At 51.1% G+C, this 17,983-nt stretch overlaps 1 protein-coding gene across 1 annotated transcript in view; it reads right to left on the reverse strand.

The window, feature by feature from the left end:
- Nucleotides 1–4,113: 4,113 nt before the first annotated feature.
- The window catches only part of ACACB (acetyl-CoA carboxylase beta), a 99,400-nt gene continuing 85,530 nt past the window's right edge, over nucleotides 4,114–17,983 (reverse strand). Inside the window, exons 42-52 of the mRNA XM_068563713.1 lie at nucleotides 17,294–17,437; nucleotides 15,879–15,999; nucleotides 13,940–14,036; nucleotides 12,017–12,113; nucleotides 10,494–10,629; nucleotides 9,314–9,491; nucleotides 7,565–7,677; nucleotides 6,473–6,627; nucleotides 5,597–5,767; nucleotides 5,363–5,499; nucleotides 4,114–4,637 (exon numbers count right to left, since the gene is read on the reverse strand). Of these exons, the coding sequence (XP_068419814.1) occupies nucleotides 4,511–4,637; nucleotides 5,363–5,499; nucleotides 5,597–5,767; nucleotides 6,473–6,627; nucleotides 7,565–7,677; nucleotides 9,314–9,491; nucleotides 10,494–10,629; nucleotides 12,017–12,113; nucleotides 13,940–14,036; nucleotides 15,879–15,999; nucleotides 17,294–17,437 (1,476 nt within the window). The 3' untranslated portion in view covers nucleotides 4,114–4,510. The remainder of the gene's footprint in view (nucleotides 4,638–5,362; nucleotides 5,500–5,596; nucleotides 5,768–6,472; nucleotides 6,628–7,564; nucleotides 7,678–9,313; nucleotides 9,492–10,493; nucleotides 10,630–12,016; nucleotides 12,114–13,939; nucleotides 14,037–15,878; nucleotides 16,000–17,293; nucleotides 17,438–17,983) is intronic.

Here is a 17,983-nt window from a genome sequence, read left to right on the forward strand (position 1 = left end):
CTTAAGCCCACCCAGGAAGGGGCTTGCAGCCTCACTGGGGAGACCAGATTCACACACATGCAACGATTAGCAAGTAGGGAAGGTAGGGGATGATGGGGCTGTGGGTGGTATCGGGAAGTGCTGAATGGGGCCCCACCTCAGTGGAGAACAGGCAGGCGGCAGGGAGGGGGTGCCTGCAGCAGCCCTGGGCTGCCTTTCTCTCCCCAGCACCCCACTTCCTCAGCTTGGCTCCAGGGTGGCCCTGTGACTCAGGCCTGACCAGTAAGAGCATCACAACCCCCGGGCATCCCCGGTGACTGACTGGGGGGCAAGTGACTCAGGCCATATTGGTCACAGCCAATAAGCATCACCTGGGGGCTTTGTAGAAGCTCTGAGACACAGGGGTGCCCTCCTCCTGGGGTGCTAAGCTGGGAGGATGGAGCCTGAGTGGCTGGATCACCATGTGGAGAGGGCTGGGGAGCCCTTTCTTGAGTCACATCCATTCCTTACCACAGGCAAGTGGGGCCAGGTATGTACAGAGTCAGGGCAAAAATGCCAAGGCCACAGGGTCACAGGCTCTGGGCAAGAGCCCCAGTCACAGCCAGAACCCCACCTGTGCAGGGACCACGCTGACGCCAGGAGAAAGCATAGAGGAGAGACGGAGGAATGAGGCTTAGTTGAGGGTTTCTCTGCAGTTGGCCAACTAACGGGAGAAACATATTCATTGCCACCCTTTGAGGGCCTGCCGTGTGCATCGTGGAGTTAAACGCTGCTCCGGCAGCATCTCCCTGAAACAGCACAACCAAACACCCAGCCAGTGGGATGGTCCCATTTCCCAGATGAGAAAACTGAGTCTCAGATCATGATCATGCAGCTTTTCTTCCTCCTCCACAAGAAATCACCCACAGTCTAACAACAAAAAGACAAATAACACCGGCTTACGAGCAGAGGGGGCTTACTCCATGCTACAATGTGCACTATGACACAGTGTATCTTATTTTTCCCTCCTACTCCCCATGGTGTAAAGCTGTCATCCCCTGTGGTGGGCAGAATAATGGCCCCCAAAGGCAGCCACATCCTAATCCCCAGCACCTGTGACTTTATGCTACGTGGCAAAGGGAATTAAGGTAGCAGATGGAATTAATGTTGCTCATCAGCTACCCTTAAGCTGGGAGAGCATCCTGGATTATCCAGGTGGGCCCAATGTAATCACAGGCTCAAAGTAGAAGAGGGAAGTCAATGTCAAGCTCTGAAGATGGAACGAGGCCTCTAGAAGCTTCAAAAGGCAAGAAAACAGATTCTCCCTTAGAGCTTCTAGAAGGACTGCAGCCTTGCCAGCACCCTGATTTTAACCCAGCAAGACCTACTTTGGACTCCTGACCTCCAGAACTGTAAGAGAATAAATTTGTGTTGTTTTTAAGCCACTGAGTTTGTGCTAATTGTTACAGCAGCCGTAGAAAACAAACACGCCCCCATTTTACAGAAGAGGAAACGGAGGCTCAGAGAGGCCGAGTAGCTTACCTGTGATTAGCAAGGGGTAGAGATGGGATTCCGATGACACTCTGCTTCCCCACAGTCAGTCGTCAGTCTCAGAGGGCTCAGTGGACACTGTCTACTTGCTGGTTTAAAAAGGAGCCAAAACTCTGAGGTTACACTGCTGGGATTTAACCCTGGGTCTGCAGATCTCCTGGCCCCTTCCACGGCACCATACTGCCTGGTGTAGTGTTTGCTCCTGAAGGGCAGCTGGTGGAGGTTAGGGGAAGGATAAAAGGTCAGAAGTAGGAGATGAGGTGGTGCCTCTGGACAATGCTGGTTTTACCGACGCCGTTCTTCCTCTGGTTACAGATGCTGAAACTTCCATCTCCAGAGTCACAGCCCCCTGAGTCCAGGGGTAGCAGGACAAAGACCAAACTGGCAGCTGAAACATGGGAAACTTCATTGGCGGAAGGAAGGGAGGCAGGGCAACCAGGGGAGGAGCAGCTGAGTGGGCGGCGGAAGCGGAAGGCAGAGGAATTGGGAATTTAAAGGCTCGCTGGTGGGGTTTGTACATCCCGCCCATGATGTTTGAGGGATGCAAGGAAAAAGGTTCAATGTCTTTTGAGTTAAAATGACTTCTAGGCTCCACCCAATAGGATGGCTACCATAAAAAAACAACAAACAGAAAACAACACGTGTTAATGAGGATGTGAACACATCAGAACCCTCGTGCAGTGATGGTGGGAATGTAAAAGGGTGTAGCCCCAAGGAAAACGGTGACTGCTCCTCAAACACTTCAATACAGATTTGCCATATGACCCAGCAATTCCCCTCTGGGAATATACCCAAAAGAAAAGAAGTGCAAGTAGAGACTCGAACAGATATTTGCCATCCATGTTCATAGCAGCACTATTCACAGCAGCCCAAGTGTCCATCGATGGATGATGGATAAACAAAATGTGATCTATATATATGATGGAGTTATTATTCAACCTCAAAAAGGAAGGAAATTCTGACACCTGCTACAGCATAAATGAACCTTGAGTACACTACACTAAATGAAATAAGCTGGTCACCAAAAGACAAATACTGTATGATTCTACTTATATGAGGTACCTAGAATAGCTAAGTTCAGAGAGACAGAAAGTAGACAGGATTGTGGCATCCACCTCAAAAGCTCATGGGATTGCACGGGACGAGGCCAGGTGCCAGTGGCCGTCACCCTGAGCATTCAGTTTAGACCTGGGTTGCCCACCCAGGCCTCTGTCCACACTCAGTGGTCTGATCCTTTCTCCCTTCCCTGGAGGCGCCTGTGCTAAGTCTCTCGAGGGAAGAAAGTCGACCCCATCAGGGAAAGTCTGTTCAGCTGCCGGCAGACAGCAGCTTGTGTCCATGTTTGAAACTGAGCTGCAAGGATGAAGTGGTCCCCCGCTCCCCGGTGGCCTTCGGGAGGGGAAGTCAAATCAGAGCTTTGTCCTCCTGAGATGGGGGCTTGCACAAGATCTCAGTGGTTGTCGGAGGATGGAGAGCGATTCCCCAGTGAGGCGGCCTGCTTTCTCTATTCCAAATAAGCCAAGGCCAAAGTGCTTCCTTCAAAAAATTATTCATTCCACATATTTCCTGGCAGGTTCCTCCGCCCACTGTTCCTGGGTAGCAGCTAGTCATCGACTTACCATCCCTCCCAAACCAGCAGGGCCTCCCCCCCACAGAAAGCATTCGGCTCCCAAAGCGGTATGGACTCTTCCCTGCCCCCTCCAGTCTCAGGATTCGACAATGGGCAATTTATCTTTCTCCCACCCCTCACTGCACCCACACCACCTTCATCGGCCAGAGCTGTCACTGGCCGATGGCCTCAGACATCCTCCAGCATTGCAGCTTGTAGGGGCTTCCCCGGGCAACCTCGCTGGCCTCCAAGTTGGACAGGTGTAACGTTTGGTGTCCTCAAACTGCCCATCACAGCAGTGGAGGGTGGCCAACTCCCTCCCATCACTGGCACCCAGGGACAGATGGACGGGGCCAGAAGGATCGCAGGTCCTGACGCTGTGCGGCCTTCAGTGCTGGGTACTGGCGGATGCATTGCGAAGCCCTCCCTGAGTGAATCAGTGTGGTCCTTGTGGTCCAGTCCTTGGGAATCAACAGCTCTGTCCGTCAGGGCCAGATCCCACCAACGGACATTGAGGCAAGAGGCGAAAGAGCGAAGGTGACCCGAAGGGCCCTCCAAGGCAGGTGATGGCAATCACAGCGGTGACACCTGGGAGGAAGCTGGGCTTCGAGTTTGGAGAAGGCTTTCCTTCTCTTCTTTGTCCTCCCAACCTGGGCTGAGGATGCGTGCCTCTTCGTGCACCTTCCAGGACATGGGAGGGCTCGCCCTCTCCTCCTCGGAGGGAAGGGGCAGGCAGAGGGCTGTGAACCACATAAAAGAAGTCTCCCAATGCCCTTGAACCTACGGCTATGCAATTCTCTGCTAATGTGAGAACTAAGCCTGGTAATGGGACGTCGCTAGTGATTCACTACTAGGGGCCACGTGGGGAACAAAATACCATTTCACACTCTTAATAAAAAATCATTCATACCCTTTCCTGGGTGACTCAACTGGATCTGAATAAGCGTCATTACAAAAATAGGTTTTCTCTTGTCTTGTCTCTATTTTCCTTTCTTTATTATGCTGCTATGAGATGCTTACATCATGAACTGGTCTCAGAGTAAAAATAATAATAATAAGATTCCATGCTCTGACAGAGCCTAAAAAGAACACCTGGATCCCACAAAGCAGGCAAAGTGGCTGGAAACTGGGGTGTTTGGGTTCAATTCAATTCAGTGACGCAGCAAAATGTCTTAAGAGACATAAAACAGACTTCCCAACAATGGAGAGGAGGTGATTTCTGCTTGGAAGGGGGCTCTTCTGAGCCTTTTATTGAAACAGGAGTGACTTGGGGGTCAGCAGCCTTGCAGCAGTTTTAAAAAGCAGTCCCAAGGTGCAGGCGAGGGCCTGCAGTCAGCAGATCAGTGTGGTTTTTCCTGCCCGTGGACCTGCAAGTGACCGGGAGGACCGGGGTCAGGTGGAGGCCGGGCTGTCCATGGTGGACAGGAGGTGAATGATCTGGGCCCGCTCGGCCGGGCTGATGTGCTGGCATATGTACACCAGGGAGTCCACGGCCACCTCGGGGTTTTCTTGAACCAGGCTGCATGGGAGGAGAGAGAAGGGCGAGGTCATTCCTGCCACTGAGTTCAATGGGCCCTACGGCAGCCCCAGATCCCTGTGCAGGGCCCCTTCCCATTCCTGGGGGTGGTGGGCAACCAACCACCCAGAGCTCCCAACACTCTTCCTGCTGTGGTCACTGTCAGGGTGACGGTCCTTTGGGGCAAGAGGGAAGCAGAACCACCTCAAGGAACAACAGTGGAATCTCCTGGTCATAAGCTGTGCGACCCAAGACACAACACTCCCCCTGAACCTCGGCTTCATCCCCCAAATGGGGTCCCATGCGCTCTGCCACCTACCCCATGGGGACGCAGGGAGCCAACCCTCCAGAAAGGTTGCTACAGAGTGGGAGCCAGCAGCCTGAGGCCTAGGAGTTTGGGATGTGGGTTCTCTAACCAAACACGCTCTGGCTGTGACCTTGGGCCAGGCCCCCTGTATGTTCCAGCAAGGACCATGAACTGAGATCATCGCACAACCTCCTGATCACATCCCTAGGAATCTGTGCTGGGAGATCTGGCTTGGGGGAGCGGCGGCCTCTTTGCCGGGGGGGCTGGGCCGTGGACCCCGACACCAAGGCTGAGACCGGGGACCGTGAGATGCGGTGGATGCGAGCGGCCCCCCTGTGGGCAGGCGGCTGCACACGAGTCCCGGCTCCGGCGCTCGCTGACAAGTGCAAGAGGTGGGTGGGCAGGCGGCGCGGCCACTCACCCTCGGATGGTCTTGAGGACAGAGTCTCGCTTCAAGTACGCGATGTTCTCGCGGACGGTGGGGCGCGGCCCCTCCCCCGCCTGCCAGTGCTGCTCCAGCCACCGCACCGCCGTCCGGTTGTCGTCCCATAGGTAGGCCTGGGGAGGCGGCAGAGGCTGCGTCAGGGCGGGACACCCTGCCGGGCGGGGCGCACCCCCGCCCCCGCCAGCCCACCTATCTCCGCCCCAGGCCCACCTTGACGGCCCCCTCCGTCTCCACGAACCAGCGGCGCAGCATGGACTGGACGTGCACGTGGCTGAGCTCGCTGCAGGCCCGCAGCACCTCCTGCTTGACCTGGTCCTCCAGCAGCAGGCGGCGCAGGCGCCAGTACAGGAAGCTGCGGGCGGTCTTCCAATCCAGGATGTCCTGCGGACAAGCCCCAGGCTTGAGCCCCCAGAAACGGTAGGGCGGGGGACTCGGGAGGCTGCCGGGGCCCGGCCCTGTGCTGGGGAAGGCTCTGGGACCATTCCCATTTTACAGGCCGGGAAACTGAGGCTTGGGGAGGCGGCAGAGGCAGGACGCTGCCAGGCCTCTAGGCTGCCTCTCCTGGGGAACAAACCTGGCGCCCACCTCCACCTCCAGACACAGAACACGGGCTCACCAGAGGTACAGAGGGCTTAGGCGAGGTAGGAAGGAGCATGGGACGCAGGGGTAGCAGGACTGGGGATGTCCTCGTGGGGACAGGGCAATAGGGCGGGGTTGTGACGGTCAGTGGTGGGTGAATGCAGGCTGGGAACAATGGTTCCCAAACCTGGACCAGCAGTTCTAAACACACAGAGGTTAGACTGGTGGTTCCCAAACTTGGCTACCTATTGCAATCTCTTGGGGATCTGAAAAAAAAAATACTGATGCCTGGCATCTCCCCACTCCCACCACCCATATTCTGATTTAATTGGTCTGGAGAGCCACCTAGGCACTAGGATTTTTTTTTTTTTTAAGCTCCCTACGGGATTCTAACGTGTGGCATTTGACTCATCCCAAAGCCCTGAGCCCAAATATCCTCTGTGTGTTGGAAACCAGGTGACCTTAGGATGGGCCATGCACGCCGTCCCTAGAGCTGCAGGCTCTTACAGAGATGGCACCCTTCTCCAACATCCTGCTGGGCCTGTCGTGGAGGTCGGCGAACTGCACCGCCACCTGGTGGTAGATGGGCAGCAGCAGGTCCTCCCGGGCCTTCAGCTGGCCCTCCAGCTCCTTGCGGTCCTTGTTGGAGAGCTCAGGCATTCCTGCAGGTAAGGGCAAGAACCAGGGTGTGCAAGACAGGCCTCAGCTTTAACTCTGATAATGCCCAGAGGTCAAGTCGCTTGTGCAGTCTCAAAAATGCACCCAGAGTTGCAAGACAGCATTCAACACGCAACTTCAAATTTATCCCCTTTTATCAGGCCCACTGTGCTTACAGGACACTATCAGGTACCATTTTTAATATATATGATAAAATCTAACAAGGGAATATTATAAACAAGTCTATGCCAATTCGATAATTTAGATGAAATAGACAAATTCCTTGAAATATACAAACTATGAAAGCTCACCTAAGAGGAAACAGATTAAACTGAACATTCCTATATATAATAAAAAGTTGAATTTGTAGTTAGAAACCTGCTATCAAAGATTTAAAGACATAGTGCCAATTCAAACTCAGAAAATAGGAGGAAACACGTCTCAACTCGCCCTGTGATATCAGCATTACCCTGATACCAAATCAAAGAAATTATACACCCATCATCACCATCATCATAAATCTTGTGAATTTATGATGACACAGATCAGTTATAAAGACATTGACACCTAACATGGACTTTTAAAGAGAAATACACCTAAAGTTACAAGTGAAACAAGGCTGTCACTCAAACAAAAATATGTCTGATGGAAAAATTCTAAAGGGTAATTTTGCTACCAAAATTCTAATGTTTCTTATTGGCTCGAAATACTTCAATTATTATATCTTGTGTGTGCCGAGAAATACACTCACTAAGGCATAGTGTATATTTTTTAATGTTAAAGGAGTTGATACACCGTATGTGAACATTTAAAATATCTCATAATTTTTGTTGCTGTGTTTTGGTATGTCTTCACTGTTTTTAACATACCACAAACCTCCAGCAATGAGCGGGCTGAGCCTCTCTTGACCTCTGAGAAGTGATTCATTTCAGACCCACTCACCTAGCTGTTCCACGAGCTTCTTGTAAATTGGGTCGATTCTTCTCATGGTCTTTATCAGATCTTTCTTCCGGTACTTAATCTCCACTGTTCCCTCTGGCTCCAGAACACTCGCTCTGAAAAAAACAGCAGCAGGGGGGTGGTGTATGAGGTGTCCCCCAGCAAGCGACAGCCAGAGGACACGGCAGGGGGAGGCAAGACAGCCAGGAAATCTGGTGTCAGTCCTCTGCTCTTTCATTGACTCACTGTGTGACCTTGGGCAAGTCACTTCCCCTCTCTGGTCATCTGCTTCTATATCCATAGAATGAAGACCTAAACCAGCTTTTAAAATAAAGTGTTCTGGGACTTCCCTGGCGGTCCAGCGGTTCACACTCCGTGCTTCCACTGCAGGGGGCACGGGTTTGATTCCCATTCGGGGAACTAAGATCTCCCAGGCCTCATGGTGAGGCCAAAAAGTAAAAAATGGATGGAATGGAATGGACTATTCTGAACTCTGGAAGGCCCTTTCAGCTCCAAGAGTGTATGACTTTCTCCAGAACAACATAAGTCTCAGCTCTTCAGCCACAGTCCTTTCTGGCCTTCCTAATCTCTGCTCTCCTAGGACCAGGGTACTGTTTCTGATCTCCTTAAAGCCCACAGAGGCACACTGAGGGATCCAAGGTATGAGTGACCCTCTCATTCCCAACTCTCTCACTCACCCCTCACTCTCCCCCTGCCCCCTTTTCTTTTCTTTTTTTTTTTTCCCCTTTTCTTTTGATAGCTTGGAAACCCTGAGCAATACTATATGTAGCTCTGAGCTTCCTGGTGGCCAGAGTGAAAAGTTAATGATGACCCCATTCAAGGCTGTTCTCGTCCTGAGTCTTCTTGGAGGGTGACCTCAGTAGCCTTCCATGAAGGTCTAGGGCCACTGAAGGCAGGGCAGGTTTGGCTCATTTGCACCATATCACAATGCCTAACCCACCACCTGAGACATAGGAGGTACCCAATAAATATTCATTGGATTAAGGAATGAATAAGGGAATAGACACAGGAAGAAGGTGCCTATCTATATTTTGGGCAGAACTACTCTTGAAGCCTTTACAGTCTACACAGCATTTGGCATAGTCTTCATTTTGAAGGCACTCAAACACTGAGTTGCAAGTATTATTGTCATTATCCTTTCTGTAAGAGCTCCTGGGATGAATTCCTGATTTAAAAAAAAAAAAAAGTGCCAAGAAGGTTTCTCTCCCCTGAAGAACTGGTATCCTCTCATGCAAGTATTCATTCAGTCATTTGTTTGGCTAGTATTTCCCAAGCACCCACTAGGAGTCAGGCACTGTACTGGGCCCTGGGTTTTAAAACTGAAAAAAACCCAGTCTCTACAGGAGAGCTTTGGGAGAGACTCAGAGTCTAGTAAGAACTAGATGACTGGTCATATTTCCCTTTTCATCCTGGCTGCCAGGAAGCTCAGATGCTTTGGGTCTTTCTTAATTTGATTGCAAACCTCCTTGGGAAGCAGGTGAGTATAAGTGATGAAAGAAGAGACAACAATTCCTCCATCACTTCTGGGCTCCAGCCACTAATTTTACTGAGAAAATCCAGTTGCACACTGGATGCTAGTTTCAGATTGGTAAAACTGGAGGCTCTCTGTCCCTTCAGAAACTCACAGAACACCCCTGCGATCCTCAAGCCAGTGGCTCGAAGGTGATGGGGCCTGAGGACTGGGAGTGAGAACAAGAAAAGGCTAAGGTGGGTTGGGGGTGGCGCATCCACCTGCTCTCTTTGTCTGCGTATATTTCTATGCACAGTGGGTTGATGGAGGTGTCCATGACCGCCCAGGAGCCTCCCCGGAGCTCCGCGCACGGCGGGATGTAGATCAGGACAGGTTGTTTGTACTTCCGGAGGCCATCCACGATGTAGGCTCCAAACTTCAGCACCTGGTCGTACATGTCTGAAAAGCAAGGCAGCCACCCGGTGAGGTGACTGCAGGTCCCAGTCTTCGCTGTCCTGGGGGGTCTGGGAGAGCGTGGTCAGCTGGGAGGCTGTACAGCGCTACGGAAAGACTCTCACTGGGCCAAGAGGCAGGAACCGGCCCAGGCACAGATTGCTCTCTAAGTGCCCACGGGACCTTGGACAGGTCCCCCTCCCTTCCTGGGCCTCAGTGTCCGCACCTGGAAAAGGAGGCACAGAACGATTTCTAAGATTCCTTCCAGCTCTGACTCTGATGCACCCGGCCTGTCCCACTATTCCCAGAACAGAACCCTCCCTAACAGTAACACAGGCCCTCCCCTCCTGCCCACAGGCAGATGGTCCTTATTTTCTACCAAGAGGCGTCCATCCAGTACCAGGCACCCTACATGGTAACAACAGCACCATAACAAAATCCACCATAATCACACTGAGAGTAAACACCACGTGCCAGTGATGGGCTCAGCGAGTCCTCACCTTGGCCCTTGAGTTGGTCCTACTCTTACTCCCCTCACAGAGGAGGGAAACAGCGGCTCGGAGCAGTCACCCACCCAGCGAGGATTCAGACCAGGTCCGCCGGCCCCCGTCCGGCTCTTTCCTCAACAGCCCACTGACAGTCACTGTATCTTGAAATGCGCTTGGTGGCTTAAAAAGCACTTGCGTGACTGTCAGGTCACTGATGCTCACAGCAGCCCCCTGAGGAGGGCAGGCGTCTTCTCCCCATCTTACCAAGTGGGGAGGTGACAGCCCAGGTCACTGGGCAGCTTCCCGGGGCCGCCCCTGCCTCCCCTGCCACTCCTGGTGTGACCGTGACCTCCAGCAAGTCGCACCAGGCACCCTCAGTTCCTCAACTGTAAAACGGGCGGCGTTACCTGAATGGCTCAGGGTTGGGGGGAGCTGAGCTAAAATGATGATGGGACCCCGAGGGGGCTGTCCTGAGTGCTGACCCCGAGGCTTCAGGGCACCCACAAGAAGGCCACTTTACCTTTCATGCCACCGGAGAACCCCCTCCAGTTGGCAAAGATCATGAGGGGCAACTTCTCCCGGTTGAAATCCTGGATGGCCTGGGCTGTCTTGTAGGCCGAGTCTGGGAACCACACCTGGCCTGCCTGCTGGATTATCTGGAACACAGAGTGGCCTGGGTCCGATTCCTCTGTGCAAGGGCAGCCCCGGAACACGGGACGGCCGCCCACACTTCACCCCGGAGGACAGGCAGTCTGATCCGAGTTGGCACCAAGGCCGGAGCCAGGGCTCATGGGGAAGGCCCAAAGCTCGTCTGTAACCCTCAGATACGTGACCCTCACGCTGCAGCCCAGGGAGGTTCCCGTTGCCCACTGACAGGCGCCAAGCTAGTAGAGGCCACTCTGAATGGGGTCCGAGGACCCGCCCTCTGACTTCTGAACTCCTCCCAGTATGCGGTGTGGCCCACCCTAGAAACAGCAACAGCGATGGGGGCTGGAGGTGGGAGGGATTCCTAGGGACCCGTCATCCTCTGAGGAAGACAGTGCAGGGCACTATGCATCCCACAGAGAGTGCTGAAGCCCCCCCAGGGCCAAGGACTCCTCTGAGTCTCTGAGCTGGAAAGACAGACGTGTGACCACCTAGGACCCACTCTTGTCAGCTGAGCCAGCCAAAAGAGCAGCCCCAGCAAAACTACCATGAGATGGCACCTCACACCTGTCAGAATGGCTATCATCAAGAAGTCTACAATAACAAATGTTGGTGAGGATGTGGACGAAAGGGAACCCTCGTACAATGCTGGTGGGAATGTTAATTGGTGCAGCTACTCTGGAAAACAGTAAGGAGGTTTCTCAAAAAGCTAAAAATAGAACTACCATACAATCTGGCACTTCTACTCCTGGGTATATATCCAAAGAAAACAAAAACACTAATTTGAAAAGATACACGCACCCCAATGTTCATTGCAGCACTATTTACAATAGCCAAGAAATGGAAGGAACCCAAATGCCCATCAACAGATGAATGGGTAAAGAAGATGTGGTATATGTATACAATGGAACACTACTCAACCATTAAAAAGAATGAAATTCTGACATTTGCAGCAATGTGGATGGACCTAGAGAATATTATACTTAGTGAAATAAGTCAGAGAGAGAAAGACAAACACAGGATGATATCACTTATATGTAGAATGTAAAAAATAATACAGATGAACGTATACGCAAAACAGAAACCGGCTCACAGATAGAAAACAAACTAGTGGTTACCAAAGGTGAAAGGGAAGGCGGGAGGGGCATATTAGGGGGATGGGATTAAGAGATACAAACTGCAATGTATAAACTAGATAAGCAACAAGGATCTATTGTATAGCACAGGGAACTATAGCCATTATCTTGTAATAACTTTTAATAGAGCATAATCTGTAAAAATGCTGAATCACTGTGCTGTACACCTGAAATGAATATGATAATGTAAGTAAACTACATTTCAATTAAAAAAAACAAAACAAAACACGAAAATAGCAGCCCCAGCTCCCTGGCCCCTAACCTTGGCCTCGGAATCCAGGTTGGCAGGGTCTGCGGGCACAGCCAACTCCACTGTCCGTGTCTCTGCAGCGATCACTCCGACGGGGATCCCCCCCAGCCTGCAAGGTGGAGCACAAGGGAACTGGGGTGCTGGGCAGCGTCCCAGGCAGATTCGGGGACCGGCGAGTCCAGCCAGCCCGAGCTGATATCCTACAGGCATATGGGCTGGGTCCTGGGTGGCCGGGATGAGGGCATACAGAGCAGAGTGCTGTTTTCAGTCTGGCAGGCTATTCTACCGGAAGGCAAAGCAGCAGCCCCAAAGCAATGAAAAGCCTCACAAACTAGCAGGCTGGCAAGGTCCTTTGGGTGCCCTTGTTGGGGCAACAGCGGCCATGGTTGGGGGGAGGGTCAGGCCAGTGCAAGGACGGGAGCAGCACCGTCCACTAGAACTTTCCGTGATGATGGCCACGTTCTCTATCTGCCTGACCAGCGTGGCAGCCGCGAGCTGCACGTGACCACTGAGCATTTGGAATGCGGCAGGGACAGCGGAGGAACCGAATACGTGTCATGCTCTTTCACTGTAACTCATCTGAATCTGAACTGTCACGTGTGGCCAGCAGCTACCACGGTGGACAGCGTGGGTCTGGACACCACGTCACGTCTGGAAAAGGGCTGAGGGATGCTGAGCCTGAAGGAGCTTCAGTCATGGGGAGTCCGTGGCGTCGGTATCTATCACCGCTGACCACTGGCTGCCCCCAGCCACATGCGGCACTTAATTACTCTCATTTACACTCCCAACGGTTGTATGAGGCAGGTTTGGGGAGAGCAGTCTTCAAATAAAGAGCTTCCTTATGGAGGGAGGGGTAGATTTCATCTCATGTTTAAAAAACATATTAAAAAAAAAATAAAACACTTACGGAGAAGCAGCTAAGTTCCAATACTAGGCTTAGTATTTTCGTAGTTATTGCAGGGAGGTAAATAATAACAACAATAATGACAGTGGTGGTAGCTGCTACCACCTGTGGAGTGGTTATGATTTTTTTTAAAGCTTTTTATTTATTTTTTAATTTTTTGGCCGCGTTGTGTGGCATGCGGGATCTTAGTTCCCTGACCAGGGAGCAAACCTGCGCCCCCTGCAGTGGAAGCGTGGAGTCTTAACCACTCGACCGCCAGGGAACTCCCTGTTTATATTCTAAGTGCCTAACATATGTTGTCTCTTCTAATCATCACAACTTTGTGGTGGGGGAGGTGTCGAATTATTACCCCCATTTTACAGATGAGGATGTAAAGGCCCAGAGAGGGTGAATGACAGAGCTCAGGTCCAACTCCAGAACCTGGACTTGAAGCAACTACATCGTGTCAGGAACCTGAGTGGTAAATTATGAGGACGCTGCTTTGGGCTCCATATGAAGAGGAACTTTTGGGCAGCTGGAGTGATCCAAAAAGATAAGGGCTACACCACTGAGGAATGAGAGGCTCAGCTTTCAAAGCATTCAAGCATTTAAGCCTTCTGCCAGCTATGGTCTACAACAGGGGTTCCTGCCTGTGGCCCTCCTGAAATGGGAATTCACAGTTCTGACCGTCTGTGCAGTTTCCGGGGGGAGTACCAGGGCCACCTTCTGATTCCCAAAGGGGTCCATGGCCCCCCTGGCTAGGGAGCCCTGCCCCAGGGGCAGACACGAGGGGCAAGGGTGCTGGGCCCCAGCAAGAGGTTGGCTGAGATGCCTTCTAAAGCCACAGACAAATCCAGGCTTTATGAAGAAGTTCATCATCCAGAAAACCATCCCCCCTGCCCCCCACTGCTTTTCCTTTCAGAAAATCCTGGGGCCAGGAAGAAAGTGTCCCTAGGGGCCACCTAGGAGGAAAGAATCCCTGGCTTTGTACCTGGGAGTCCCAATACCTGGGGAGGCCAGGTGTGTGCTGCCTGCCCCATCCTCAGGGTTACCTTGCTCGTCCCGTCACCACGGTCTGGGCCCAGGGCACCATGATTTCCTTGAAACTGCCCTGGTCGAAGAATCCACTCTGCCAGGTTCCCTTCAGGGCTGTGGGCAGAAGGGCAGAAGCCCAGGCCAGGGGCTGGGTTGATAAGGGCCCCCCAGCATCCGCCTGGAGCGGCAGACTGCTCTCCCGTCTCCCTAAGGACAGCCTGACCTTGACAGCCCAAATACCTTTTTTCCTGGAAAACTACACAGATACCGACCCTTCCCCCACACCCCAACACACAAAACCAGGGCTGCAAAAAATACAGCAAGTCAGGAATTCAGTCCATATAGAACATCCAACTATATACATCAACTCCTGTCAAGGCCAAACACAAGGAGACCCTAATCACAATCTCTGCCTTTTCTTCCCAAGAGGCAGAGAGCTGATGGATGTCTTCCGAAGGTAGGATTTCAAGAAGGGACCACCTGCCCCAAAAAACTCACTCCTAACCTGGTGGCTGCAGCTTCAAAACCATTTAACTGGGAAGAAAGTGTTCGATTTTAGAGAGAGAGAGAGAGAGAGAGAGAGAGAATGAATATGATGATGTCAATTGCAGCCATCCCTGGAGAGGACGTGGTGCCAGGAATCTACACCACGGTGTAAATGACAGCAGTTTGGACACGAGGTGCCAGGTAGGATGAGAGATCTCAAGTTGCAGGAGTGGGAGGTTGGGCTTCTGGGAACAAAGCAGCCCAACCTCAGTGTCTGCCTGGGGGCTGGCCCAACTAGCTGGAGAAAACTGTCAGTAATATATCAGGCGTTTTTTTTTGTTTTTTGTTTTTAATCTATTCATGGCTGTGTTGGGTCTTCGTTTCTGTCCGAGGGCTTTCTCTAGTTGCGGCAAGCGGGGGCCGCTCTTCATCGCGGTGTGCGGGCCTCTCACTATCGCGGCCTCTCTTGTTGCGGAGCACAGGCTCCAGACACACAGGCTCAGCAATTGTGGCTCACGGGCCCAGCCACTCCGCAGCATGTGGGATCTTCCCAGACCAGGGCTTGAACCCACGTCCCCTGCATTGGCAGGCAGATTCTCAACCACTGCGCCACCAGGGAAGCCCCTCAGGCGTTTTTAAAATCAAGATGAAGCCAGTGCTCGCAGGCGAGAAAGCCCAAGAGAAATGGCAGAGGGAGAAGTAGGGCATGGGGCTTCTTTTGCTGGCAGGGCCTGGCACGCTCCTGGCAGCACGTCCCCTGCCCCACACAGCTGGATGGGGAGGCCAAGTTCTAAAGGGGACAGCGTGTGAAATTCTAGACTCGGGATTGTGGTAACGGGGCGGCTCAGCTTTCCTGTTCTGGTTGCTCCGAATGTAATCAAATACTTCCAGGAGGCCTACCTGTCCCTTTCAGAGAGAGAGAGAGAGAGAGAGAGAATTGTGTGTGTGAAAGCATGTGGGTGCACACGGGTGTGTTTGAACATGTGTGTGCACATCTATCCATGTGAATCTGCAAACGTGGGTATAGAAGAGGCTAAGTTGCTCGTCCTCAGTAAACTCATGGAGAGTTACCTTATTAGGTTTAGCCAAATAGAAAAAGAAAGAAAGAGAGAGAGAGGGAGAGAGAGAAGCATTCTTCTCTTTGAAACCCTGATGTTACAGCACCAGAGTTTCCACCTATGTAACTGCATTTGGGGAAATTTGGGGAGGGAGGCCATGACCTCTGCTACCCTTCACCTCCATCCATCAGCTCCAGAAACCGGAGGCTGTTTCCACCCCTTCTTGGTCAATAACTCAGGAAAAGCTTAGAGAAAAATCTCCATTCCTCCACCCCCTTTGCATTCGATCTCAGGTGTATCCCTCTGGGACATCTGACCAAGTAACAGTGCTTCTACTGACACGTTCCTTTATCCCAGGCGCAGAAAAGAAACCCCAAGACCCAGGTCTCAGGCAAAGCCTTTTAGGACTTACTTGGGTGAGGTCTTCCTGCAAGCAACCACCGGGGGTCATAGGGTGAGCGGGATGGTTGGAATTCAATCTCTCTGTCAATGGGGTCAGTGGGTGTGATGATTGGGACTGGGCTGCGATTATCCTAGAAAAGAAAGCCAGGTCTCCAGCTCAGTCCCCTGTGCTTGTCAATAACGTCTGCAGTCTGCTCTTTGCCCTCCTCTCCTCCTCTGGTGGTGATGCCTGGTCACGTGACAGAAGCCCAACCCCAAATAGCTCATCGTCACATCTATGAGTAGCATTTGGTGAGGGCCTAGTAAGCACCGGGCTCTACACATCATGTCACTTAACCATCATGATAACACCCTGGGGTGGGTGCTATTGTTATTCCCATTTCACAGATGAGGAAACCGAGGCTCAGAAAGATTAAGAGATGGTCCTGAGGTCTCATTACTACTGAGGAGGAAGCCAAGAATCAAATCGAGCCTGACTGCAAAGCTTGAGGATTCTCTGTTGTCCAATGTTACCTCTTTTGATGAGAGGAAATGCCACCTTTTTGTTGTTGTTGTTAGAGAACAGCCTTTTATTCTGTTTGTTCAGGCACCAACCATCCACTATTCCCTTAGAGAATTTACAATGACATGGAAATAGTACAGAGGTGATTTTTTTGGTAAATTAAGTATAAACTATTTCCCTGGGTATAAAGAGGATATTTAGCAATTAACTTTCTGAGCTTTGGGATTAATAAACAAAGATTTAAAAATAAATATTAAAGTTGCTAATGTTTGACATTAAAATTCAAAGCACCTTGTGTGTAAAATTCTAGCTGTATTATCTCAGGGTAATTAGTTTGCTAGTAATTGTCATACAGGATGGCATGTGCATTTTAGAGGCTTGTTTCCACTCACTTACTGGCCATATTACCTTGGACAAGGTACTGCATTTCTTTAAATCTCAATTTCCGTATCTGTAAAGTGGTAATAATAATAGCAGCTCTCCGATAGGGCTGTTGTGAGGATTTAACAACATTATGAAGATAAAGGGCTTCACATAATGACTTTAGTAAGTGCTCAGTAAATATTAGTGATGACTCTTAAATCTTGGCCTTGGTGTAGGAGTTGTAAGAACTCTATTTCGTTTTTAAACATTTCATTAAATACATCATTCCACATTTAACACATGTCCATCCACATTGAAACTGCCACCTCTTTCTAAAGGATTGACAGAGAGCATCCTTACAATGGTATTAAAAAAAAAAAAAAAAGAAAGCAAAGAACAGCAAGTACAGGGCTTGGTATCAGAGAGGGAAGGAGGGAGGAGTGAAGAAAAATTAAACCCAGCCACATCTTCAGTGCTCCCTGTTCCCCACACCACCTGGCAAATGAACTTGACAACAGAGTCTTCCAGGCTCTAAGCTGCAGGGGGGGGGAATACTGCACCTTTGGCATATAGGACAGCCACTCCAGGATGGTACAAACACCCTCGAAGTCATCCGGCACGGTGACATGGGAGACGCCATTGTAATGCATGATTTGCACGCCGCCCAGCTGGTTGTTGGACGTGTAAACCTCTCTGCCCAGGACCTGCTTTGACATGGCAGGGTTAGCAAGGTTCTGCCCGGCCCGGGGCCCTTCCACCTGTTTGGAAGTCATCTCCCTCAGTGGTCCGCAACCCTGGCTGCATGGTAGAATCATCTGGGAGCTTTCAAAAGTCCCGATGCCCTGGCTGTACCCAGACTGATTACACCAGAATCTTTGGTATTTTCTTTTTTAACTTCCAGAAAATTCCAATATGCAGCCCAATTTGAGAACCAGTGATCCAGCTGATTACTCTAGTCAACTCCAAAGCAAAACCCTATCTAACATTTCTGATGCAGCAGGTCTGCAGTGTGGCCTGAGAATTTGCATTTTTATGTGATCCCAGGTGATGCTGCCAGTTCAGGGGCCGGACTTTGAGACCCTCAGTGGGATTTTAGCAGATACTATGTTATGGAGGCTTTACAGCAATGTGGAAAGCATTTTAATACAGTGAAAAAAGTCGAATGAAACTGCACTCACTAGGAGTCTCACCATGTTAAGATACAAGACTAGAGGAAAATACACCAAAATTATAGTAGGAGCAAAATTACT

The sequence above is a fragment of the Eschrichtius robustus genome, chromosome 14 (genome assembly GCF_028021215.1).
Source record: "Eschrichtius robustus isolate mEscRob2 chromosome 14, mEscRob2.pri, whole genome shotgun sequence".
Classification (NCBI taxonomy): Eukaryota; Metazoa; Chordata; class Mammalia; order Artiodactyla; family Eschrichtiidae; genus Eschrichtius; species Eschrichtius robustus.